The sequence below is a fragment of the Aureococcus anophagefferens genome, assembly GCF_000186865.1.
Source record: "Aureococcus anophagefferens unplaced genomic scaffold AURANscaffold_1, whole genome shotgun sequence".
NCBI lineage: Eukaryota > Pelagophyceae > Pelagomonadales > Pelagomonadaceae > Aureococcus > Aureococcus anophagefferens.
In genome coordinates this window covers 2690939-2716178 of record NW_008705561.1, presented here as the reverse complement: position 1 = coordinate 2716178, position 25240 = coordinate 2690939, and the positions used below count along the sequence as shown (strand labels likewise).

Genomic DNA, 25240 nt, shown 5'->3' with positions numbered 1-25240 from the left:
GCTCGCGCGCGCCGCGCGCGCGTACTCCGCGCGCACCGTCGAGTTGTTGACGATGGACCGCCGCAGGGCCTCGGCCTCGGAGAGCCGCGGCGCCTTCGATTCCCACAGCGCGAGGCTCCGCGCCGCGGCCGCCTCGTGCGCCGCGCGGCGCGCCGCGGGGTCGACGAGCTCGTCGAAGAGCCGCCGCAGGAGCTGCGCCCGGGCCTCGAGGCGCGGGTCCCGCGGGGGCGCGCGCTTCGCGGGCCGCGCGCGGCGCCGCGCGGGTTTCGTCGCCGGCGCGGCGGCGCGCGCGGCAGCGACGAGGCCCTCGCGGGTGTGGTCCGCGCGGATCTGCGCGACGAGCTTCGCGCGGCCGGCCTCGCGGATCGGGTCGCCGACGATGGGCGTCGCCTTGCGCCGGTCGTAGCCCTCGACGTCGCCATCGCAGTAGAGCATCTCGTCGATGCCGCCGGGCGCGCCGAACGTGTTCTGCGCCTAAAGTTCGCCGAGTCTTAGTTCGGACGAGCATATTCCCCCTCATAAAAAAGCGGGGCGCGGGCGCGCGCGTTGATGAGGGACATCATCTGCAGCGCGCGGCCGTAGTTCTTCTCCGAGAAGGTACGGCTCGCCGGGTCTTCCATCCACTTCTGGCCGTAGGTGTCGTCGAGGACCTCCTCTTCTTTGTCGGCGTAGAGGTGCTCGCCGCCGGTTTCGTCGTCGTGGTAGGCGTCGACAGGCATTTTTATCGGTCTTGTCGTCGAGGGCGCGGAGTCGCGTTTTCGACGAGGGGTTTGTGGCGTTGAGCGATCATCACCCGACTCGAGGAGGTCTGGAGGCTCGCCCGGGTGACGACACCCGACTAGCTCCCCCAAAAAAATAACACGGACGCCGATCATCTCCCTAGCGGCGCCCGAGCAGGCCCAGGGGCGTGTGCCACATGTCCGGGTCGTAGTCGTGGGTCCTCGGGTCGCGCTCGGGCATGCGGACGATCGCGGCGACGAGCTCCGGCTCGCCCCGGGGCGACTTGGCGAACTCGAAGGTGAAGTTGCGCGCGTCCATGGCCGCGGCGAGGCGGCACTCGAAGGGCTCGTTCGTGCAGACGTCGCCGTTCCAGAGGTTCGGGTCGCCCGAGAGCCTCGGGAACCGCGGCGGCGGGCTTCGATCGGGCCCCGCGCAGCCGGCCCAGACTGTGGCGCAGGGCACGTCCGCGAGCTTCCACTGGGCCGTCCAGACGGCGAAGACGGCCGGCGGGCCGTAGACGCACCAGTCGTAGTCGCGGTTGCTGAACGCGGCGCGGCGGCCGAAGCTGCCCGGCACCGCCAGGAGCGTCGCGGCGCCGGCGGGGGGCAACTCCGCGCCGCGCGCCGGCGGCACGTAGTACTTGAAGGTCTCCTCCTCCGACCTGTGCCGCTTGTCGTCCTGGTCCAGGGAGATGACGTTCGACCGGCCGGGCCGCGCGTTCAAGAGCGCGTCGAGGCGGAGCCTGGGCAGGAAAAGAGAGCGAAATTTCCAAGGCTTATATCTCAGTCGTTCGTTTTCCACTCGTTTCGGCTAATTTTTGGACGAGCGATCATCTCTCGGAGCGCTCTCGACGCGTGGATGCTTTTTCAGGAACGCGCGCGGAATACTCATGTTGAAGCGAACTTGAATCACTCTTTTCCTGCTCTGGCCGGAGCCAGACCATCGTCGTGTAGTTGAAGGGCGAACCCCAGGCCGCGCCCGGCGGGCCGCCGGCGCCCGCGGAGTCGCCCGCGGCAAACGCCAACGCCGCGACGCGCGCGCGGTCCATGCGCCAGTACTGGTGCGCCTTGTAGAGCTCGTTCTTGTGGCGCTCGTAGTTGTTGTTCAGGTCGCCCTTCTCCTTGATGTCCAACGCCGCGTCGACGGCCATGCGCTCGACCTCGCGCTCGATGCTCGCGTTCGCGCCGAAGTCGAGCCTGCGCGGGGGCGCGCTGCGGCCGCGCGCGCGCCGCGAAAATTCTCTCGCGCGGGCGCCGCGCCACCGCAAGTTCGGCCGCGCGAGCTTTTCGATCGCGGCCGCGAGGCGGCCCGTCGACGTCGTCGCGTTGGCCGCCGCGGCGACGACGGCGGCGCCGTCGGGCCGCGACCGCAGGCCCTTGAAGGCCGCGCGCGGGCACGCGTCGTTCTGCACGTCTCGCAGTCCGCATGTGGACGCGGCGGACGTCTGCACGAAGACGTCGACGGCCGCGCCGCGCGCCTCGAGGGGCAGGACGAGCTCGGCGCGGAGCCGCGGGTGCACAATATCAAAGGTCCGCACGAGGCCCGTCAGGAGCACGGCGACGCGCTCCGTCGCCGGCTTCGACCGCACGGCGGCGCAGCCGCCGTAGCCGCCGGGGCCGCAGGGCGGCGCGCCGAGGCACGCCAGCGGCAGCACCAGGGCCAGCGCCCGGAGGCGCATGCGTCCGAGGCCGCCGAGGCCAGCGGCGCGGTCTTTGGGCAGCGGCCAATGGGCAGGGCTAGGGGGGCAGCGTCAGGCCCATCGCACAAACGAGAGGCAACACGGCCTCAACGAGCAAAGTTGAACCGAGCAGAGAGGGGCGCGAAGCGACGCCAGCTGCGAGCGCGCGGCGGCAGCAGCGGCAGCCAGCCAACCAGCCAGCCAGCCCGCGGCGCTTCGAGGTCTCGAAAGGATGCGACTCGTGCGCGCGCTGGCGCTGCTGGCGGCGGCGTCGGGCTTCCGGCTCGGCGACCTGGGCCTGCGCGTGCGCCGCGCGGGCCTCGACGACCTCGACGAGCTGGCGGACCTCCGCGCGACGGCGAGCCCCTTCGCGATGAGCTACCGGGCCGCCGCGAACCGGGAGGCGAACGACGACGCGGCCGAGGCTCGACGACTCCTCCGCGAGACGTTCTGCCGGGGAATAGCGAGCGGCGCCGCGGCGTGCTACGTCGCGGAGGAATGGGGGCGGCCCGCCATCGTCGGCTACTGCGACGTCACGACGCGACCGGCGCTGGGCCCCGCGCTCGGCGAGCACGCCTACGTGAAGAACCTCCGCGTGCTCCCGGAGCACCGGCGCCGCGGCGTCGGCGAGCGCCTCGTCCGCGCGTGCCTGGGCCACGCGGCCCGCGCCTACGGCACCCTCGACAGCGTCGCCCTCGAGGTCGACGACGACAACGACGCCGCCGCGCGGCTCTACGCGAGGTTGGGGTTCGCCTCGACCGCGAGCCTCGGCGAGCCCGCGGCGCTCTGGAAGTACGGCACGTTCTGCTGGGGCCGCACGCTCATGTACCGGCCCAACGACGGCCCGTAAGTCAGTTTTAGGAGGAGCGCGCGGGTCCGAGCGCGAACGTCCAAGTGAACACACGGGTCCGAGAGCGCGACCTTCCGGGCCGAGTTCCGGCGGCCCGGCTCGTCTTTTTGGGACCCCCTTGAACATCGCTCTATTTGAACTCGTCGTGAAGCGCGTCGGAAACACGCGGCCAAGACTCGGGGTAGTGTACTTCGACGCGATGAAGTGTCTCCTCGTCGCCGCCGTCGCCGCCGCCGCGCTGGCGCGCGCCCTGCCGCGGTCCGGCCAGGTCGCCGTCGGCCCCGCGGCGCCGCTGCGGCGCCTCGCCGACGGCGAGCTGACCTGCGCGGCCAAGGTGCAGCGCAAGGCCGCGGACCTCGTCGACGAGGACGAGGCCTACGGCTGGTGCGAGCTCAAGCGGGACCTGCGGGCCCAGGCGCCCTGGCGCGACGACGCCACGACCTACGTGGCCGCGCTCTACGGGTCCCACCGCTGGACCGCGGCGACGCGCGGCTACGCGACCTTCGTCGGCCTCACGCAGCGGATCGTCTTCGCGGCCGTGTCCGTCGCGGGCAACGTCCGCGTCGTCTACTTCCACTGGGTCACGCCGGCGCACCCCAAGTTCACCCTCGACCCGCTGAACCGCCTCGCGGTCAAGGCCCACGTCGCCGCGGGGTCCGCGAACGTCTTCCTGCCGCTCGTCGCGTTCTTCTCCGGGCCGGCGCGGGGCCGCGCGCTCATGTGGCTCGTCGCGGGCTTCGAGCTCGTCCACTGCGCGACGGCCCTGCGCATGATGCCCAACGTCTTCGGCTGCAAGGTGCTCATGACGCCCGGCTACGCGTGCTGCGTGCTCGTGAAGTTCGGTTTGGCCTTCTACCTCGTCGCGAGCCTCATCGCGGACGACGCGGCCTACAAGGACCAGGCGGAGTGGCTCTGGGCCTACTGGTCCGCGCACAACACCTACGCCTGGGTGCGCATCTGGTACGTCGTCCTCTGCCGGCTCCGCGTGGAAGAAAATCGCTACACGATCGCGATCCTGCTCGCGGGCGCGGTCTGCTGCGGCCAGGCCATCGGCTTCTGGGGCATTTTGGTCATGTTGGGGTGCCTCTTCGCCCACTACGCCTACCTCGACGTCAAGTGCCGGCGCCTCGCGGCGCGCGTCGCCGCGGGCACCGCGGACCCCGCGGCCGCGTACCTCGAGGCGCGCCTGGGGGCCGCGGCCTGGACGGAGTGCGCGCGGACGCCGCCCGTGGGGCCGCCGGGCTCCAAAACCTACGCCCGGGCCGTGGCCTTGGTGGAGAAGTACCTCGTGGACACGTCGACGCCGTCCGCGGCGGACTACGGCGCGGACTGCCAGGGCGGCCTCGTCTTCGACCTCATCGACGCGGACGGCGACGGTGTCCTCGACGCCGACGAGCTCGTCGCCTTCCTCGTGTCCTTCGGGTGCGGCGCCGACGACGTCGCGCGCCTCTTCGCGGGGCTGCCGGAGGCGCAGCGGGACGCGCCGACGATCGCGCACGAGGACTTCGTGGTCTACTTCGCGCCCTTCTGGCGCTTCCTCTTCCCCCTCTACGTCGAGGAGCTCCACCGCCGCTTCCACGGCGCGGGCGGGCGCCACGCCTTCGAGGCGCTCCACGCGGCGACGGCGGGCGCCGGCGGCGGCTGCCCCTTCGCGGCCGCGCTGGCCGAGTCCGGCGCGAAGCAGGGCCTCGCCGCGCTCCGCGGCGCCGCGGCCGCGGCCTGCGACGCCGGCGACGCCGCGTCCAAGCAGCTCGGCCTCGCCACGGGCGCGGACCTCGCGAAGACGCTCAAGGGCGACGGCGAGGCGTCCCAGTGGGCGTCCTTCACGGCCGGGTCCCGCCGCGCGCGCAAGACCGTCCCCGCGGCCGACGACGCGGCCTGAAATGCCCCCGAGCGCGGCGCCGCGCGTCTCGTGCGGCCGCCCCTCCCTCCCCCCTTCCCTTCCCCGAGAGGTTCGGCTTTTTAAGTCCGGCCCCCCTCAGCGCCCCCGGCGGATCGGCGTGGCGCCGCGGCCGCCGCGGCCGCGGCCGCGGCCGCCCTTGCCGCCCTTGCCGCCGTGGTTCGACGCGCGGCGGAGCTCGTCGGACCGCTTCTTGTAGGCCTCCTCCTTGTCCGGGGCCATGACGCGCAGCTCGCACTCCGCGCCGTTGATCTCGCGGCACGCCGCGACGGCGGCGGCCGCGCCGGCCGCGCCGTCGAAGCGCGCGACGGCCGTGCCGTCGTCGTCGTTGACGTCGACGTACTTGACGACGGCGTAGGCGCCCAGCGCCTCGCGGAGCTCCGCGAAGCCCACGCCCTGGCCCTCGAGGCCCGAGATCTCGACGCACGAGCCCGGCTCCGCCGGGCCGTCGCGGCTCGGGCGGTCGCCGGCGGCCCGGTCGCTCGCGCCGCAGGCGCGGCGCGCGAAGGAGAGGACGCCGCGGCTGTCGCCGTTCTCCGGGAAGAGCTCGTCGACGCACTTGCGCGCGCTGAAGCCCGCGCGCGACCCGTCGGCCCGCTCGACGTAGAAGGACTTCGTGTCCGGGTACTCGCTGTTCGTCGCGTAGCCGATGGCCGTCGCGCCGGTCGCCATCTTCTCGTTCGCCGCCGGGTGGCAACTCAGCAGCGCGAAGAGGAAGAAGGCGTCGCCGCCGGACGCGACGCTGTCGTCGATGCGCGCCTGGACGTCCTGCACGTGGCGCCAGAGCTCGTCGCGGCCGCCGAAGACGGCGCCGGCGACGCAGACCTTGCCGCCGCCCGTGTGGGCTGGGGCCGCGGTGTCCTCCGTCTCCATCGGCGCGGACGTCTCCGCCATGGCTGCCATCGTGTCGCCAGATTTTGTCGAGTGGCAAATGCCGGCTCCTTGACGTCGAGCGTCGAGATCGTCGAGCACTCCGCGGCCGCGCGCGCCGACCTCTTCACGCGCCGGCGCCAGGCCTCGTCACGGTTGCAAGAGCCGCTGGCACCTCCTCATGGCGATGGCGCAGGCCGCGGACCTGCTGCGCTGCATGGGCCTCGCGTCGCTCCTGCTCTGCGTCGCCATCGCCGCGGCCTGGGCCGTCTTCGGCGCGCGCATCACGGAGCTCATGGCGCCCGTGCGCGCGGTCGGCCGGCGGCGGACGCTCATGCCGCTGAGCCTCGGCGACGCCGCGCTGCGGCCCGACGCCGCGACGCGGACGTGGCACGCGGCGCCGCGCGCGCCGGACCGCGCGCCGCTCGACGCCGCGCTCTTCGCCGCGCCGGACCCGAAATCCCCCCCGTCGCCGAAGAAGACGCGCTAATCCTTAAAGTGGGTCCGCACGGCGGGCGCGACGAAGCAGGGCGCGCGCTCGTCGTCGGACTGGGCGTCGAAGGCCGCGGCGTAGAAGAGGGACTGCGCCTTGTGGTTCACGAGCCACCCGTCCATCGCGTCCGCTGTGAGCTTCGGGAAGTTCTTCCCCGGCGCGCGCGACACGGCGTCGAGGGACTGGACGCAGCGGAAGCACTGGAGCTTCGGGCGCGTCGCGCTCTCCGCGGCCACGTGGAAGAGCGGCGTCTCGCCGTTGGCCAGACCCCGGTCGACGACCTCGTCGACGTGCCAGCCCGGGTTCGCGGCGTCGTAGGCTTTGAAGCGCGGCCGGTGCCACTTGTGCGCGAGCTTGAGCGCCGCGTGCCACAGGGGGATGCAACTCCAGTGGGACCCGCCCGCGCCGCACGCGACGCGCTTCGTGCACTCGTAGCCGTAGGGCTCGCGGACGTCGGCCCGCGACCCGTTCATGTGCCAGAGCTGGAGCCAGCTCAGCGCCGCCTGGTCGTGGGGGTGGCACTGGGCGAGCCCCGCGCGGCTCACGGCGAGCCAGCGCGCGAGCAGCGCGCGGCCCGCGGCGCCGCCCCGGAGCAACACCACGCCCGTGTTGAAGCCGCGGAAGTTCGCGAGGATCGCGACCTTCGACTTCGGCGCGTCGTCCGCGTAGGCCTCCAACGGCAGATCGAAGAACTTCGGGTTCATCCAGGCGTCGGCGTCGACCCAGGCGAGCCAGGCCGCGGCGGGGTGCGCGAGCGCGGCGTCGCGCAGCATCAGCGCCTTCGAGAACTCCCAGGGCAGCCGGCCCGCGCCGGACCTGTGTGGAATTCGACCACTGGTTTGGGTGGTCCTGACCAAACTTCAGAATTCCTCTAGCTCGGTCAAATCGAAGTCGATTCGGCTGATTTTTGGACGAATCGATTGCTCTCGTGGAGTTCTCGAAGCACAGTCGAAGAGATTGCGTCGAAACTGTCGCATACGCTCACATTGAAGTCGGATTGAAGATTTGAATTCCACACAGCGCCGGACGCCGCGCCGTAGCGCAGCATGGACGCGAAGGTGTCGGCCACGTAGAAGGCGAAGGCGTAGCCGTGGCGGGCCGCGTAGGCCCGCTTGTTCAGCGCCAGATCCACGTCGGAGACGCCGTTGGGGCCCGCGCGCGCGTTCACGCCGGAGACGACGACCACCCGGGGGGCCGAGGGTCCCGTCGTTCCGCCGGCGCCGCCGCGGCCTCCGGCGACGCAGCCGATCCGGCCCGCGGCGGCGGTCCCGAGCACGGCGTCGGCGAGCGCCGCGACGGCGCCGCGCCGCGCGCCGGGCTCGCCGCGGTCGCCGCCGCCGCCGAGCCTGAGCCGCTCGCCCGCGGCGTCCGCGCCCGCCTGGGCAGGACAAGAGAGATTCAACGTCGCTTTAACGTGAGTGTTCCGCGCGCGCGCGTTCCAGGAAAAGCATTCACGCTTCGAGGCCGTTCCGAGAGATGATCGCTCGTCCAAAAGTCAGCCAAAACGAGTGGAAAACGGCCGAGAAAGGAGCCTTTGAAGTTGGGAATTTCGCTCTCTTTTGCTGCCCTGGCGCCCGCGCAGCCCTCGGCGCAGGCGTCGCAGCGCAGCGCCGGCGCCAGGAAGGCGTGCTCGATGTTCGCGACGCCGCGGAGCGCGTCGACGAGGGCGTCGGGGGGCGCCTCGCCGTAGGACAGGGGCGCCTCGGTCGCGTGGCGCCGGAGCTCCGCCGCGAGCGCGTCCGCGGCCCGCCGCAGCGTCAGGTCGCGCGCTTTGCGATATTGCAGCGCGAGCCCCGGCGACGACTGCGCGGGCCAGGCGAGCGCGACGACGCCTAAATCCGCGTTCGTCGCGTGGCCGAGCGGCGGCTCGACGCTCGCGGCCGCGACGACGCCCCCGGCGCCGTCGGGCAGCGGCGCGCCGCGCTCGCCGAAGAGCCGGCCGAGCCCGCCGCAGGGCGTCCAGACGTCGAGGTCCAGCGACGCGACGCGGCCGCCGTCGGGGGACGGCGCGCCTAGCCACCGCTCCATCTCCGCGACTAACGCTCCGACGACGCGCTCCGTGCGGCCCAGGCCCTCGAAGCGCGGCTCGAAGCGCAGCGTGGCGTTGAGCCGCGCGCCGTGGGACACCACGCGGTCCACCCAGGGCGCGCCGGCCTCCGCCGCCTCCGCCGTGACGACGACGAGGCGCCCGCCGCGGAGCAGTGCGCCCTTGCCCAGCTGGCGCACGACCTCGGCGCAGGACCGCGCCGCCGACGGCGACGCCACGTGGAGCACGAGCGACGTCGACGCGCCGGCGACGCGGCAACCGGCGACGACGAGCCAGAGCAGCCCGGGTCGCCGGCGCAGGCCACCCATCATCATAGGTGCAACAAAGGTTCATCGTCGGCCAATTGGTGAATGCTGCCCGATGGTGATGGCTCGTAGATAGCCGCGGGCGCGACCCGCGGGCCTGCGTTCCGATGTGCGACGACGCGGAGCCGGGCCTGTGCGCCGTCGGCAGCTTTTTGCGCGGCCCGGCGCCTGCTCCGGCGACGCGCGCGCTGCTGTGCCACGAGGGTGGACGTCCACGCCGCCTCGCCCCGCAGGTTCGGCACGCTCCTGGGCACGGGCGCGGGCTGGTTCGCGAGCGTCGTCGCCGACGGCGCGCGCATGGTCGGCGTCCTCGGCGGCGCGGCCTTCGGCGTGCTGGCCGCGGCGTTCCCCAACGGGCCGCCGGCGTGCGTGGCCGCCGCGGTGCTCCTCGCGGGCGCGCCCGTCGTCGCCGGCCTCTCCGCGGTGCCCTACATCAGCTTCGACGACCCGGCCCTGCTCCTCGGCGCCGCCGCGATGACGGCCGGCGCGGGCACGCTCGCGCTCCTCGGGTCCGGCGCGCTCGCGGCCCACAGGCGCCGGCGCCAGATGGAGCTCGACCTCGAGAAGTCGCTCTCCGTGTAAGTCTCGCGATAGTGGCCGGGGGGGGGCGGGCGGCGCGGAACGGGGGTCGAGGGCGCCGACGAGCATCGACAGGAAAAACTTCAAGCCGACGGCACTCTGTCCAAAACATTCAAAGCTTCGAAAGCATTCTCAATCCTCGTCGCCGCCTCCAGGCACAATCTGGGCGGCAGCCCCCTCGCTTCGACAAACCCCCGGCAGCCCCATGGCGCGCGCCCTCGCCCTCGCCGCGTGCCTCTCCCTCGCGCTCGCCGAGGACTACGACACCTACACCGGCGCCGGCAAGTGCGGCTCCCTCAGCTACTCCGGCGAGGCCTACGACGAGCTCTTCACGACGACGGTCACGGGCTCCTCCGCGGACGAGTGCGGCTCGCTCTGCGAGGCCAGCCTCGGCGACAGCCTCGTCTCCGTGTCCGCGTCCTACGACCCGTCCAGCTCCGTCGACTCCGTCGACTGCACGTGCCACTCGCTGTGCGAGTGCCTCACGGACCTCGACGACCCCTACCTCATCGCCCTCTACTACCCGGGCTACGCGCTGCCGTCGGCCTGCGACGCGACGCCGACGGCGGCGCCCGCGGCCTCCACGGACGGCTCCGTCGACACCTACGAGACCTACGACCTCACGAGTTACGTCGACACGCTGGCGCCGGCGTCGTCGACGCTCGCGCCGACGACGACGCCGATCACGGAGCTCTGCGCGGACGGCGACGAGTACGTCTGGTCGGAGGTCGCCGTCGCCGGCGCCACCTATACGGTGGTGACGATCCCGAGCGGCCTCGGCAAGGTGTCGCTCAAGGTCAGCGGCTACGCCGTCGAGGACGTGGCCGTCGTCAAGGCCAACGAGACGCTGCCCACCTACACGGCGAAGAACGCGACGGACAGCGCCTGCGACGCGAGCCGCCCCTACTGGGCCCACTTCGACGAGCACTGCTCCGCGTGCTCGGGCCGCGCGGCGCTCAAGGTCGAGACGGTCTTCTTCATCGAGGGCCTCCTCGCGGCGGACTACGGCGACGACGTCGCGGCCTTCTTCAAGGCGTCGGTCGACGACGTCCTCGCGGCGTCCTACGGCGCCGTCGTCGAGAGCGAGGCGCTCACGCTGTCCGAGTTCGGCGAAAAGTACGCGGACGAGCTCAACATCTCGCAGTACCTCGAGGACGACATCTACTCCTACGCGGGCCGCAAGCTCGACGGCGCCGCGGGCCGCAAGCTCGAGGACGCCGTCTGCCAGGCCTACTCGGCCTGCGGCTGCTCCGGCGGCGAGTTCTGCAACTTCGACTACGGCACCTACGGCGGGTGCGAGCCCTGCGCGTCGCACTCCGCGGTCGACTCCTGCTACTCCGACGGCCTGCCCGACGCGGGCGCGGCGGACTGCGCGGCGTGCTGCTTCGACGGCACGAGCGACTACGACTACGAGGCAGTCACCGGCAGCGCGAGCCCTGTCGACGGCATCAAAGTCACGAACTACAGTACGCCCGCGCTCGCCGACCTCGACGGCGACGGCGACCTCGACCTCGTCGTGGGCGATACGGACGGCGCGCTCTTCTACTACGAGAACGTCGGGTCCGCGGCGTCGCCGACCTACTCGGCCGTCACCGGCAGCGCGAGCCCCTTCTACGGCATCGACGTCGGTGACGACAGCACGCCCGCGCTCGCCGACCTCGACGGCGACGGCGACCTCGACCTCGTCGTGGGCGAAGAGTACGGCGCCCTCTACTACTTCGAGAACGTCGGGTCCGCGACGTCGCCGAGCTTCGAGGAAGTCACCGGCGACGCGAGCCCCTTCTACGGCAACGACGTCGGTTGGAGCAGCTGGCCCGCGATCGGCGACATCGACGGCGACGGCGACCTCGACCTTGTCGTGGGCGAATGGGGAGGCACCCTCTTCTTCCTCGAGAACGTCGGGTCCGCGGCGTCGCCGAGCTACGCGGACTTCGCCTACGGCGACGCGAGCCCCTTCTACGGCATCAACGTCGGTAACTACAGCGCACCCGCGCTCGGCGACATCGATGGCGACGGCGACCTCGACCTCGTCCTGGGCCAAGGGTCCGGCGTCCTCGACTACTACGAGAACGCCGGGTCTGCGACGTCGGCGAGCTACGCGACCGTCACCGGCAGCGCGAGCCCCTTCGACGGCATCGACGTCGGTGGCTACGGTACCGACAGCACGCCCGGGCTCGGCGACCTCGACGGCGACGGCGACCTCGACCTCGTCGTGGGCGAATGGAACGGCGAGCTCAACTACTACGAGGCCGTCGAGTCCACGAGCGACTACGACTACGACTACGACGACGACGACGGCGGCTTCTGGGCCTGTTTGGTCGGGGACTACGGCCACGAGCACCGCCGCGCGAGCGACTTCTCGTCGGAATACTCCTACAGCGACCACGACGACGGCGGCTCCTGCCTCGGGTCCGCGGTGCTCTTCAACGTGACGTTCGACGACGCGTCGCTCTCCGCGGCCGCGGCCGTGAACCTGACGCTGGCCGCGCTGGTGCCCGCGGTCGCCGGCGGCGCCATGACCGCGAGCTTCCAGGCCCACGGCGAGGGCCTGGACCAGGTCGCGAACTACTCGCTCGCCGTGAACGAGACGCTCGTCGCGGGGCAGGACAAGAGAGCGAAATTCCCAACTTCAAAGGCTCCTATCTCGGTCGTTTTCCACTCGTTTCGGCTGACTTTTGGACGATTGATCATCTCTCGGAACGGTCTCGAAGCGTGGATGCTTTTTCCGGAACGCGCGCGCGCGGAACACTCACGTTGAAGCGACGTTGAATCTCTCTTGTCCTGCCCAGGCTCGTCGCCATGGAGCTCCTCACGACGGCCTACGACCCGGACGCGACCGAGGCGCCCGCCGCGGCCTACTACTCGGAGTACGACCAGTACTACGACCTCTACGCGACGCCGAGCGCCGCGCCCGCCGGCGCCTACGACCAGGGCCTCTACGCGACGCCGACCGCCGCGCCCGCCGCCGGCCGCCGGCGCCTCGACGACATCAGCTACGACAGCTACACCTACGACAGCTACACCTACGACATCAGCTACGACAGCTACACCTACGACAGCTACACCTACGACATCAGCTACGACAGCTACACCGGCGAGGGCTACTGCTCCGACCTCAGCGAGGTCGGGCTCGAACATTCGGTCTACCTCTACTACTCGGCGGAGGAGTGCGGCTCGGCCTGCATCAACTACGGCTCCACCTACGGCATCGACTTCGTGGGCGTCCGCTACGACGACTACGGGGGGCTGGGCTACTACTGCGCGTGCCAGACTACCTGCGACTGCAAGGTTGGCCAGCTGAGTACGACCTCCGTCGCGCTCGTCCCCGCGGGCACGGACTGGGCGGGCATTGAATCGTGCTACGACATGTACACTGGCTACGGCTGCGACGGCCAGTCCTACGTCGACGGCGCCGACTACGCGGACCAAGTCGGCGGCTCCATCACCGACTACGAGGTGTGCACCTGGGCGTGCTATCTCGCCATGGTCGACACCTATGGGGACTCTTCGTACATGGTCATGGCCGTCTTTGACGGGGCGAACTGCCTCTGCTACTACGAGTGCGACTGCGCGACCGTGGACTCGTCGCTGACGTCGATCGCCTGGGCGGGCACGTCCGTCGACTCGCAGAACTGCGCCGGCCTCGCCGACTACGTCTCCGGCCTGGACGAGGACGACTGCGGCTCGCTCTGCGAGTCGAGTCTGGGGTCGAGCCTCGTGTCCGTGTCCGCGACCTACGACCCGACGTCCGACTACGTCGAGTGCACGTGCCACCCGTCCTGCTCGTGCCTCACGGACCTCGACGACGCCTACGCGATCGCGCTCTACTACCCCGACTACGTCCTGCCCGACGCCTGCGGCGATCCGACGGCGGCGCCCGCGGCCGCGCCGACGACGGCGGCCTACGACGCCTACTACGGCGAGGGCAAGTGCGCGCTCACGGGCCAGGAGACGACGGTCTCCGGCCTGGACGAGGACGACTGCGGCTCGCTCTGCGAGTCGAGTCTGGGGTCGAGCCTCGTGTCCGTGTCCGCGACCTACGACCCGACGTCCGACTACGTCGAGTGCACGTGCCACCCGTCCTGCTCGTGCCTCACGGACCTCGACGACGCCTACGCGATCGCGCTCTACTACCCCGACTACGTCCTGCCCGACGCCTGCGGCGATCCGACGGCGGCGCCCGCGGCCGCGCCGACGCCCGCGCCGACGATCGCGACGACGCCCGCGCCGACGCCGCGGCCCAGCCCGTACCCGACCTACAACTTCTTCTACCCGACGAGCTTGAACTACGACACCTACCAAGGCCAGGGCAAGTGCGCGCTCACGGGCCAGGAGACGACGGTCTCGGGCTACAGCACCGACGACTGCGGCTCGCTCTGCGAGGACAGCCTGGGGTCGAGCCTCGTGTCCGTGTCCGCGACCTACGACCCGACGTCCGACTACGTCGAGTGCACGTGCCACCCGTCCTGCTCGTGCCTCACGGACCTCGACGACGCCTACGCGATCGCGCTCTACTACCCCGACTACGTCCTGCCCGACGCCTGCGGCGATCCGACGGCGGCGCCCGCGGCCGCGCCGACGACGGCGGCCTACGACGCCTACTACGGCGAGGGCAAGTGCGCGCTCACGGGCCAGGAGACGACGGTCTCCGGCCTGGACGAGGACGACTGCGGCTCGCTCTGCGAGTCGAGTCTGGGGTCGAGCCTCGTGTCCGTGTCCGCGACCTACGACCCGACGTCCGACTACGTCGAGTGCACGTGCCACCCGTCCTGCTCGTGCCTCACGGACCTCGACGACGCCTACGCGATCGCGCTCTACTACCCCGACTACGTCCTGCCCGACGCCTGCGGCGATCCGACGGCGGCGCCCGCGGCCGCGCCGACGCCCGCGCCGACGATCGCGACGACGCCCGCGCCGACGCCGCGGCCCAGCCCGTACCCGACCTACAACTTCTTCTACCCGACGAGCTTGAACTACGACACCTACCAAGGCCAGGGCAAGTGCGCGCTCACGGGCCAGGAGACGACGGTCTCGGGCTACAGCACCGACGACTGCGGCTCGCTCTGCGAGTCGAGTCTGGGGTCGAGCCTCGTGTCCGTGTCCGCGACCGTCGACCCGTCGTCGTCGTCCGACTACGTCGAGTGCACGTGCCACCCGTCCTGCTCGTGCCTCACGGACCTCGACGACCCCTACGCGATCGCACTCTACTACCCGGACTACCAGCTGCCCAGCGCCTGCGGCGCTCCGACGGCTGCGCCCGTGCCCGCGCCGACGCCCGCGCCGACGATCGCGACGACGCCCGCGCCGACGCCGCGGCCCAGCCCGTACCCGACCTACAACTTCTTCTACCCGACGAGCTTGAACTACGACACCTACCAAGGCCAGGGCAAGTGCGCGCTCACGGGCCAGGAGACGACGGTCTCGGGCTACAGCACCGACGACTGCGGCTCGCTCTGCGAGGACAGCCTGGGGTCGAGCCTCGTGTCCGTGTCCGCGACCGTCGACGGGACGTCCGACTACGTCGAGTGCACGTGCCACCCGTCCTGCTCGTGCCTCACGGACCTCGACGACTACTACGCGATCGCGCTCTACTACCCGGACTACGTGCTGCCCGACGCCTGCGGCGCTCCGACGCCCGCGCCGACGCCCGGGCCGACGCCCGCGCCGACGCCCGCGCCGTCGCCGTTGCCCCTGTCGCCGACGGCCGCGCCCTTCTGCACGCAGTCGCCGACGGCGGCGGCGGAGCACGACACGCTCTACCTCGACATCGAGTCCGCCGACGCGGACCTGCTCGTCTACGTCACCGCCAAGTCGCAGGTCTACGACGCCTACGCGGACTGGAGCGTGTCCGTCACGGCGACGACCGCGTCCTGCGGCGGCCACGAAAGCGACCACGACCTCGTGGACCTCGGCGAGGACTCGGCCATCGCCATCACGGTCGCGACGACCGTGGCCATCGCGGCGTCGACGGCCGCGGGCGTCGCCGGCGCCGTCGGCGGCGGCGCGGGCGGCGGCGCGGCCGCGTCGGGCTCGTCGAGCTCGACGCTCGACAGCGCGGGCGACCTGCTCTCCGTCATCGCCCAGGTCCAGTTCGTCGTGCTGGCGAGCTCGCTGTCGATCCCCGTGAAGGAGGGCTTCCGCGACCTCGGCAAGTCGCTCCGCTGGATGAACTTCCAGGTCGACCTGGGCTGGGTCCCGGGCATGCCGCGCTTCGGCACGCGCTACGACGACCCCGACAGCGACGACGAGGACCGCCGGCGCCTCAAGGAGGAGGCGAAGAAGGGCATCCAGGCCTACCTCGCGACGACGGGCAACTCGGCCGAGGAGATCCTCGTGCAGACCATGGTCTGCGGGTTCCTCTTCATGGTCTTCCTCGTCTCCGCGCACCTCGCGCTCAACTCCTACCTCGTCGCGCGCCAGCGCCGCAAGGGCCACGACGACTACGAGCTGCCGGGCATGCTCCACTTCCCCGTGCCCGAGCTCGCGGCGTTCTGGATCTACTTCACGGGCGCCCTGCAGGCGGGGCTCAACGTGCTGCTGTCCGACGACGCGACCTACCCCTGGCGCATCGTCGCGTCCGTGCTCGTCGCGTCCGTGCTCGCGGTCATGGTCTTCATCTGCCTGCTCGTCATGAACCCCGTCGCGCGGAACCGCCTCGTGCCCTGGCGCGCGCGCCACAAGGTCCACAAGCGTCTCGCGAACCGCAACGCCGTCGCCAAGGGCGGCGGCGCGCCCCAGCGCGCCGAGTCCTACGACCCCCTCTTCATCCCCGACGGCAAGGCGGACCGCGACGACGGCGCGGTCGTCTTCGTCCTGGAGGACCGCGGCACGCTGACGTTCAAGGACCGCTGGAGCAAGGCGTACCGCGACCCGCAGCACCAGCTCGGCGGGTGGCAGGCCGTCGACGGCGGGTCCTACGCCGCGTGGCTCATCGAGACCTTCCCCATGGTCTTCGACCGCCTCACGAACGCCGTGTCGTTCTTCGTCTTCGACGTCGTCATCGACAAGATCTTCTTCATGCTCCTGCTCGTGCTGCTGAGCGGCACGGACGGCACGATCCAGCTCGCGGCGGCCCTCGCCTTCGCCGTCATCAAGGTCGCCATCCTCTTCGTCTACCTGCCCTTCAACTCCATGCTCAGCAACCTCCGCGAGCTCATGACGGCGACCGGCCGCGTCATCGTCTTCCTCGTGCCGCTCTACGCGTGCCTCCCGGGCCTCGCGGACACGCTGGGCCTGCCGGAGCTGGGCTGGGAGAAGGCGTCGAAGATCATGCTCCTCACGAACCTCGCCGCGACGATGGGGTCGCTCGCGCTCCAGCTCCTGAGCACGCTGTCCATCGCCGTCGCGGCCGCGTGGGCCCTGTGCGCCGCGCCCGCGGACCACGCGACGAACGCGGCGGAGAAGGGCGTCGAGCTCGCGGCCAAGGTGCCCGTCGCGGGCGTGCCCGCGGCCGTCGCGGGCAAGCTCGCCTTTGCGGCGGCCCAGGGCGTCGCCGAGTCGCTCACGGAGCCCTTCCTCACGTACCAGACGGCCTTCCGCGACAAGCGCGACGAGCTCCGGGCCCAGGGCGCCGCCGTCGTCGTCAAGCACTGCCACCGCCACGGCCTCGGCGAGGCCTTCCCGGAGGTGCACGACATCGCGCTCGACGTCGCCATGGGCATGATCGCCGACGCCATCACGGCCAAGGTCTGCGACCAGCTGCCCAAGCAGGACCCGGCCTTTGTGGTCCTGCCGCGCGCGGCCATCGAGGAGACCGTGGGCTTCCTCGCGGGCGAGGCCGTCGGCGCGTGCTTCGGCGCGGCGCTCGAGAAGCTCGAGGGCAACGGCGGCGACGTCGACGAGCTCGAGGCGCCCAAGGGCCCGGAGATGGAGGAGGACGGCGGCGAGGGGTCCTTCGAGGACGACGAGAAGCACATCGTCGTCCACGACCCCATCGTCCGCCTCTTCCGCAAGCCCCTCGGCAAGAAGAAGGCGCCGCGGCCCGTCTCCGTCGACAAGCCCCAGGTCGCCGAGGAGATCCCGGAGGTGCCGTCGGCGCCGCCGTCCAAGGCCATCGCCCTCGTCGACGACGAGGAGGCGCCGGGCGTCCAGCTCGGCGTCGCGCCGGGCGTCGACCTCCCGCGCCTCGACTCGGCCGTGACGCCCAAGGCCCCGATGTACAGCTCCCCGCCGATGATGGGCGCCGCGCACCACACCCAGCTCGCGCACAAGGAGGACGACGTCGTCGGCGAGGAGATCTAAAGATCCCCGCGCGCGCCGCGTCCCCAATACCCCTCTCCCCTTTCCGAATTCCCCGCCCCCTTGTTTGCTCCATTGAACCTAACATAGTTAAACACGAGGCGGCTTAGGCCGCGCGCGACGTGGCGCAGGCGGCGGCCGTCGTCGGCAGGAGGGGCTCGACGTCCTCGTCGTCGGCCTTGGTCCAGAGGTAGGCCATCGCCGAGTCCGCGGTCTCGCGGGGCTTGGACGCGGCCGCGGTCGCCTGGGCGAGGCATTGGGCGGCCCAGTGTGCCGTCTCCGCCATCCAGGCGTGGAGCGCCGACCGGTCGCGCTTGATCTCGGAGAAGTAGTTGGCCCACCAGTTCTTGAAGTCTGTCGGTGTCGTGTCGCGGAAGTGTAAAACGTCCTCGACGGCGCGGTCCCAGCCGTGAAAGGGCGCGGCCAACGCCCAGCGCACGAAGCGCGGCACGGCTAGAATCACCGCCGTCTCCAGGGGGCCGAAGGTGTAGATGTAGACGTAGGGCCAGCCGAGCAGCACCGTGATCTGCAAGACTTGGATAAGAAAGTTCGAGTGCGCGACGGGCCCGCGGCCCATGAGCGACACGAGCCAGCAGACCCAGTAGAACATGACCGTCGGCTGCAGGAGCATGAAGAAGTACTTGCCCAGCGCCGCGTTGCCGCAGCGGACCGCGCGCCACGACACGGCCTGGCACGCGGCGACGACGAAGAACGCGGTCAGCGCGTTGAAGCCGTAGTCGTAGAGCTGGTAGAAGGGCCGCGCCCACATGGGCTTCCAGTTCGCCAGGACCTTCGGGTGGCCCGGGTGGCCCACCTGCCAGTTCCAGTCCGTGCCGTCCGCGATCTCGCCGGGCTTGAGGCCGCGCCAGCGCAGCGTGAAGACGTGGTCGTCCTGGACCCAGGACATGAGGCTCACGAGGAGCCAGGTCTGCAGAGCGAAGGCGGCGATCACGTTCCAGTAGACGTTCTTGCAGTACTTCTTCGCGAAGGCCATGATCGGCGCGCCGTAGAAGTAGCCCAAAGTCCAGGGGAAGAAGAAGATCCAGCACTTGGGCGACGACCAGCCGAAGCCCTCCGTGGGGTAGACGACGTCCTGGTAGGCGACCACCAGACGCGTCCCCGACTCGGGCATGTAGGTCACCGTGTCGTCGTCGAGCGTGCCGCGGACGACGACGGCGACCTGGGGCCACAGCGCGTCCGTGATGAGGGCGTTGAGCCACTCGGGCAAAATCCAAGAACCGTCGTACTCGCAGATGGGGCACTGGAGGAAGAAGAGGAAGTAGACGCCCCACGATACAGCGACGATGGCCGGGTTCGGCACGCGGCATTTCTGGAGCGCGTACGACATGCAGCGGTAGTAGAGCAACGAATAAAGGTACCAGATCACGTTCTCCGGCGTCGAGTAGGCGAGGCAGTCGGGAATGTACGCGTTCTTGGACGAATAGGTATTGGCCATGAAGACCATGAGCTTGTAGAAGACGATGAGGATGACCATCGTCCCGTCGCGCGCGTTCGTGAACGGCGCGCGCACCTCCCTCTTGGAACCGTCGCGGACGCCGTCGGCCCAGCCCACGCTAAACACGAGCGCGACCATGGACGCCGTCGCGCCGTCGGCCTCGGCCATGTCGGCGATGAAGCACGCGACGTTGACGACGAACTGCACGGGCCACGCCAACGCGCCGTAGCCGCCGCCGACGGACGCGTAGTAGAAGAGGTAGAGGTTGGGCCCGCCGGGGAAGTAGCCGGGCTTGTACCAGTGGGTCATGATGACGCAGGCCATCATCCAGGCCTTGACGTTGTCGCCGACGCGCTCCGCGTTGCGCTGGCCCCGGTTCATGGCGGCGACGACGCCGAGCGAGTCGACGCCGATCTCCGCCAGACCGCGCGCGGCCGTGTACTCGTCGACGTCGTCGAAGCCCTCGGCGAGCGCCTGGGCCTCGATGGCGTCCCAGTCCACGGCCGACTCCGCGGCGCTCTCCGCGAGCGCCGTGAGCCGCGCCTCGAGCTGCGCCTCGGCCTTGGATCGCTGCACGTTGCCCTTCGCGGAGCACGGCAGCGACTCGTCGCCCGACGCCGCCGATAGTACGAGGGTGTAGCCGTGCTCGATCTTGGCGTAGGCGACCTGGTCCGCGTTGACCGCGTCGACGCCCGGCTGGAGCGCGAGCTTCGCTTCCTCGCAGTTCCGCGTGTCGTCCTCCTTGAGCTGGACGACCAGAAACGGCCGCGGCCGGTTCGCCCCTAGGACGACGACGTTGGAGATGGCGATGTGCTGCTTCTTGCAGAATTCGACCATGGCGGCCTCGATGGGCACGGGGTTGAACATCTCGCCCGTGGAGAGCAAGATGGTGTCGTCGACGCGCATGACGTGTTGGATCGCCGAGCCGCCGCCCTTGAGCGGCGCGCGCCGGAAGACGTCGCCCGTCCGGTGGCGGCCGTGGGCGTCGCGCTTCGAGGACGACGGGTCTAGGACGCCGTCCTTGAGGTAGCCGGGCGACGACCCCTTGCAGTTCACGAGGCAGAGCTCGCCCTCGTCGCCGCCGCCGGACAGCTCCAGGACGACGCCCGCGTCCGCGGGCCAGGCGGAGGCGAAGAAGGCGAGCTCGTCGGGCGCGGCGCCGGGCGCCGTGAGGAGCTGCATGCCCGGCGCCTCCGTCTGGCCGAAGTGCGTCTTCACGGTCACGCCGCCCGCGACGAGTTTCCGCGCGACCGCGGGCGGCAGCGGCGCGCCGCCGGAGCGGACGACGGCGCACTTCGCTAAAACGCTCAGGTCGTCCAAATCGGACCAGTCGGCCATGATAAAGGGCACCGTGTCGATCGTCGACGGCGCCAGATCGCGCGCGGCCGCGAGCATGAGCGCGGAGGTGACGGTATCCGTGTCGTCCGCGCCGTGGATGGAGCAGCCGACGCCCCGGTAGAGGCAGCACAGGAAGCTCTGGAAGGACATGAGCACGTGGAAGTTGGGCATGAAGCAGAGCGTCGACGTCGCGCCGGCCGGGAAGGGCAGGTGCGTCGCCGTCCAGACGAGCGTCTCGTTGAGGTGGAGCACGGGCTTCGGGCGGCTCGTGGACCCGGACGTGAAGTAGACGGCGCTCTCGCCGCTCGCGAGGAGCGTCGGCAGGGACGACGCGGCCGCCGGCGCGCAGCTGGCGTAGTCGAAGGCCTTGCTCGCGCGGCCCTTTGGTCGCGGCCCGAGCGCGATCGTCGTCCGCGCGCTCTCGGCGAGGGAGTCGCCCAGGGACCCGTAGGGGTCACCGACGACGAGCACGGACGACCCGGAGTCCGCGAGCATGCCCTGGAGCGCGTGGAGCGGCTGGCGCCAGTTGAGCAGCACCGGCGTCGCACCGACGGCCTGCGCGGCGACGACGCCCACGTAGAAGTCGAGCGTGCCCTTGCAGAGGAAGGCGACGCGGTCGCCGGCCCTGACGCCGCTGTCGAGGAAGCACGTCGCGCCGCGGCGCACGAGCTCGGAGAAGGCGGCGTAGCTCAGCTCCTGCTCGACGCCCCGGGTCTGGGACCAGACCCGGGCGAAGATGCGGGCGCCGTCCGCGGACGCCCCGCGCGAGAAGAGCGCCTCGGGGAAGGAGGCGGGCGCGGCCATCGTCGCGCGTGGGCTGCTGTCTCCGCGACGCGGGCTGCCAACTTCACAGGGCTTTGCTGGCTTCCATGGCCACGGCGCCGGGGACGTACACCAAAAGCAACGGGCAGCTTGGCCTACATAGGAGGTTCAACATCGTTGAGATCAATCGAGCGCGCGCTGGGGCAGCCCTTCGGCGCCGCGCGCCATGGCGGACGTCGTCGCCGTGGGCGTCGCGCCGGCGGCGGCGCCGGACGCGTCGGCGCCGGCGAGCGCGGCCGCGCCGAAGAAGAAGGGCTTCACGCTGCGGCTGCGCGGGCGGTCCGCGTCGCCGGACCGGAGCGGTGCGGTCGCCGCGGCGGACGACGCGTCGCCGACGCGGGGCCGCACCTTCTTCAAATCCTTCGCCGGGCGCAGGACCAAGTCCGGGTCGCCGGCGAAGCGGTCCTCGCCGAAGAAGGCCGGCTTCCTGTCGCGGACGTTCCGCTTCGGGGGTGGGAAAGGAGGCGTCGGGGCGACGATGCGCGACCTCGGCGCGTCCGTCCGCGGCGGCCTCCAGGCGGCCGTCGAGGTCCTGAAGGAGTCGGACCAGGTCGTCGTCGTCCAGGCCTGGGACGGCACGGAGCACGGCGTCGACGTGCTCAAGCCCTGCAAGGTGCACGTACTTCGCGCGAAGGTCGTCCACATGGTCAAGCGCGCCGACGGCGTCGACGACGCCGCCGCGGACCCGAAAGCGCCGCCCCAGCGCTACGTGCTCCTCTTCCGCGGCGCGACGCTCGAGGACGGCGACGCCGTGCCCGACGCGGCCTTCAAGCCCGTGGGCCTCGACGACGTCGTCGGCCTCCCCAGCGAGATCTGGATCTCCAAGTCCGACTACGTGCCCACGCGGGACACGCCCGACGACGCGGGCCCGGCGGGCCCGCGCAACGAGAACGCCTGGGACGGTCTGGGCGCGGCGCCGAGCAGCGCGCCCCTCGACTACGACGACCCGTCGCTCGCGGACGAGGCCGACTCCGCGTCCGACTCGTCCGGCGAGGACGACTTCGAGTTCGTCGGCCAGGCCAAGGCGCGGCGGCGCGTGTCGAACCTCGCGGGCCAGCAAGCCGTGCGGCGCAAGTCGTCCGTGGCGGCGCGCGAGCACCCGCAGAGCGAGAAGTTCCACCTGCGCCGCGAGCTCGCGCTGCTCCACTGCGGCGACGTCGCGGACCGTTTGGAAGCCGCGGGCTACGACGACCGCGGCGCCTTCGGGAACCTCACGGAGGAGATTCTGCGGGCGACGCCCCTCTTCGTGAACCGGCGCACGTCCCGCAAGATCGTCGCGCTGGCGGAGATCTACAAGCAGCAGGACGCGCGCGACGCGGCCGCGCCGACGACGGTCCTCGGCAACATGGACAAGGCCGAGGCCGAGGACACGGCGGCCTTCACGGCCGGCGACGACGTCTTCTTCGGCAAGCGGTCCGACGTGCGCAAGTTCTTCGGCAGCCGCAAGGCCGGCGGCTCCGTCGCGGGCGACGCGTCCACGCTCGGCAGCCGCGGCGCGCCGACGCGCGGCGGCGACTTCGACGACGAGTCGAGCGTCGCGACGATCGTCAGCGAGGCGCGGTCCGAGGCCACGGCGACGTCGCGGAGCTCCCACGGGTCGTCGCTGTCGTCCCTGACGACGCGGAAGCGCAAGGAGAAGCGGACGGTGAACCCGCTCTTCGCGCACGTCGGCAGGATCGGCAAGGGCGTCCCCGACCTCCCCGGCGAGGACCCGAGCCTCCAGGAGCGGCTCGACGCGCTGCTGCAGCCCGTCGGCGCGGGCCTGCGGGGCCAGCAGACGGAGACGATCCGCGCCGTCGAGCTCGTGCTGGGCGACGTCTTCGCCAAGGACAAGTTCCGCGACGAATATCTGGAGGCGATGATCGAGGCGAACTCGGGCAACTCCGTGCCGTCGGCCGTGACGGCCGTGAAGCGGCGCGCGACGGCGCTCGACGGCGTCGGCGTGTCGATCCGGCTGAAGCGGCCCGAGGACCGCGCGATGGCCGTGCACAAGCTCGCGACGAAGCTCTACGAGAACGTCATCGCGAAGCGGCGGCCCGCGCGCGGGTCGCAGGCGACGCCCGCGGAGGAGGAGCGGCACCAGGCGGCGCTCGAGGAGGCGCGCGACGGCTCCGGCACGGTCGTGACCGCGTCCCAGCTCTCCCGCGTCCGCGAGCGCGTGCTCGCGGAGCGGCCGCCGAAGCCGCCGCGGAGCCGGCGCGTCGCGCTCTTGGTCGAGGACATCATGGGCCGCGCGTCGAGCCATTTAGATCATTGCGACCTCCCCGACGAGGACATGGCGTTGCAGGAGGACAAGGAGGGCCGGTCGAAGCAGCGGCGCTACTGCTGCGAGAAGCACTGCTGGCGCGTCGTCAACCGCCTCGCGGACGTCGCCGACGCGCACCGGTCCATCTGCGAGCACGAGGTCCACCTCGCGCTGGCCCACTACCGGGACCCGTCCAAGGCCTTCAGCCCGACGTACCCGGAGCTCCAGGACTTCCTGTTCCGGCTCCTGGGCCGCGACGCGGTCGTCGAGCGCAACGGCCAGGCCGTCCGCGACCGGTCGGAGCTCGAGCGCGCGCACCGGGCGCTGAGCAAGTCCGTCGTCGACGACGCGGCGACGAAGATCCACTCCAAGGACGACATCTCCATGGACGACCGCGCGCGCGAGCTCATGTCCGAGGGGGAGTCGCAGGCCGCGCTCGGCGGCCACCTCCGGTCCGACGCGTCGTCGCCGCACTCGGAGCGCGCACGCGCGCCGGGCGACGGGTCCCTGCCCGCGACGCGCCTCGCGCGCGAGGCCGCGGACCTGCGGCGCATCGCCGAGGAGCGGCACGCCGTCTTCCTCGACCTCGACGCCAAGGCGCTCAAGCGCGAGGTCGAGCTCGTCCTCGCGGCCGCGGAGGCGCCCGTCGCCGAGGGCGACGTCTTCTACGCGGCCGAGTACGAGCCGCACCGCCTCGCGGGCAACTGCGGCTACGCCGCGGCGAAGCGCGTCCTCGCCCAGGCGAACAACGACGAGCAGGAGACCGTCTTCGAGGTGCTGCGGCGCCGCGACGCCGTCCTGCCGGAGCTCGCGCCGCTCGACGACGGCCTCACGCCCGTGTCGTCCGCGGACCTTGTCGCCTTCAGGGACGCCCACATGGACGCGGTGCGGCGCTACGTCGCCTTCCGCGACGAGTGGCGCAAGGCCGAGCTGCCGGAGGAGGAGTCGACGAAGCGGTCGAGCGGCGAGAAGAACCGGCCCGTGTCGTCGATCATGGACATCGACCCCGACGAGCTCAAGAAGCTCGTCGGGTCCATGGAGACGACGGGCGACGACGACGACGACGACGACGACGGCTCCTTCGCGACGGACCGGGGGACGCCCAGCGCGCTCTCGCCCAAGTCCGTGTCCATCGCGTCGACGCCCGCGGGCTCGAACCAGCCGTCGCCGAACCGGCCCCGGGAGCGCAAGGCCTTCGACCCGTGACGCCGCCTAACGCATTTCCTTCGACGACCCGTGACGCCGCCTAAACACGTGCCCTTAGACGACCGTCGCGCGGTGGAGGCTCTTGCGGTGCTTGCGCTCGGCCTTGGCCCACTGCCGGTCGATGTCGTCGAGGAAGTCGGCGACGTCGTCGGACACCTTGACGACGGTGCCCTGGCTCGCGTCCTCGGCCTCCTTGTCCTTGGGCCAGACGACCTTGATCTGCTTGCAGCGCTCCGTGATCTCCCGGAACTTGTCCTGGAGGTCCACCTCGGACTGGGCCCGCTGCGCGTTCGCGCGGAACTTCTCGCGGACGTGGTTCGCCTGCTCGCGGCGCACGATCTTGTAGAAGCAGTTCAGGAACTCGCCGGCGTCGATCAGGCCGTCGCCGCTCTGGTCCAGGATGCCCACGAGCGCCGCGAGCTCCGGCGGCGTGAGCTTGACGCGGAAGCAGGACCGCAGGTAGTGGCGCAGCGCCGTCGCGTCGAGATACGCG

The 25240-nt window shown here is 71.2% G+C and overlaps 5 protein-coding genes across 5 annotated transcripts in view; 3 read left to right on the top strand and 2 right to left on the bottom strand.

Annotated features, from left to right (window-relative positions):
* Positions 1–2398, bottom strand: part of AURANDRAFT_70605 (hypothetical protein) — a gene marked incomplete at both ends in the record, with an annotated part of 3211 nt that extends 813 nt beyond the window's left edge. Inside the window, 4 exons of the mRNA XM_009034182.1 lie at positions 37–474; positions 967–1462; positions 1608–1916; positions 1983–2398. Coding sequence (XP_009032430.1) covers positions 37–474; positions 967–1462; positions 1608–1916; positions 1983–2398 — 1659 coding nt within the window. The remainder of the gene's footprint in view (positions 1–36; positions 475–966; positions 1463–1607; positions 1917–1982) is intronic.
* Positions 2399–3447: 1049 nt separating this feature from the next.
* AURANDRAFT_60865 (hypothetical protein) lies at positions 3448–6508 on the top strand (the record flags this gene model as incomplete). The annotated part of the gene is made up of 2 exons (XM_009034311.1): positions 3448–5081; positions 6163–6508. The coding sequence occupies 2 exons, from the start codon at positions 3448–3450 to the stop codon at positions 6506–6508; spliced, it is 1980 nt and encodes a 659-aa protein (XP_009032559.1).
* A 1401-nt stretch (positions 6509–7909) lies between these two features.
* On the bottom strand, positions 7910–8866 carry AURANDRAFT_60864 (hypothetical protein; the record flags this gene model as incomplete). Its single annotated transcript, XM_009034181.1, has 1 exon — positions 7910–8866. One exon carries the CDS (start codon positions 8864–8866, stop codon positions 7910–7912), a length of 957 nt encoding a protein of 318 aa, XP_009032429.1.
* A 781-nt stretch (positions 8867–9647) lies between these two features.
* On the top strand, positions 9648–18642 carry AURANDRAFT_60863 (hypothetical protein; the record flags this gene model as incomplete). The annotated part of the gene is made up of 3 exons (XM_009034312.1): positions 9648–12103; positions 12232–17598; positions 18468–18642. 3 exons carry the CDS (start codon positions 9648–9650, stop codon positions 18640–18642), a joined length of 7998 nt encoding a protein of 2665 aa, XP_009032560.1.
* A 2764-nt stretch (positions 18643–21406) lies between these two features.
* Positions 21407–24747, top strand: AURANDRAFT_70604 (expressed protein; the record flags this gene model as incomplete). Its single annotated transcript, XM_009034313.1, has 1 exon — positions 21407–24747. A coding segment is annotated over one exon (3340 nt), but the record flags the coding sequence as incomplete, so codon positions are not given.
* Positions 24748–25240: the final 493 nt, after the last annotated feature.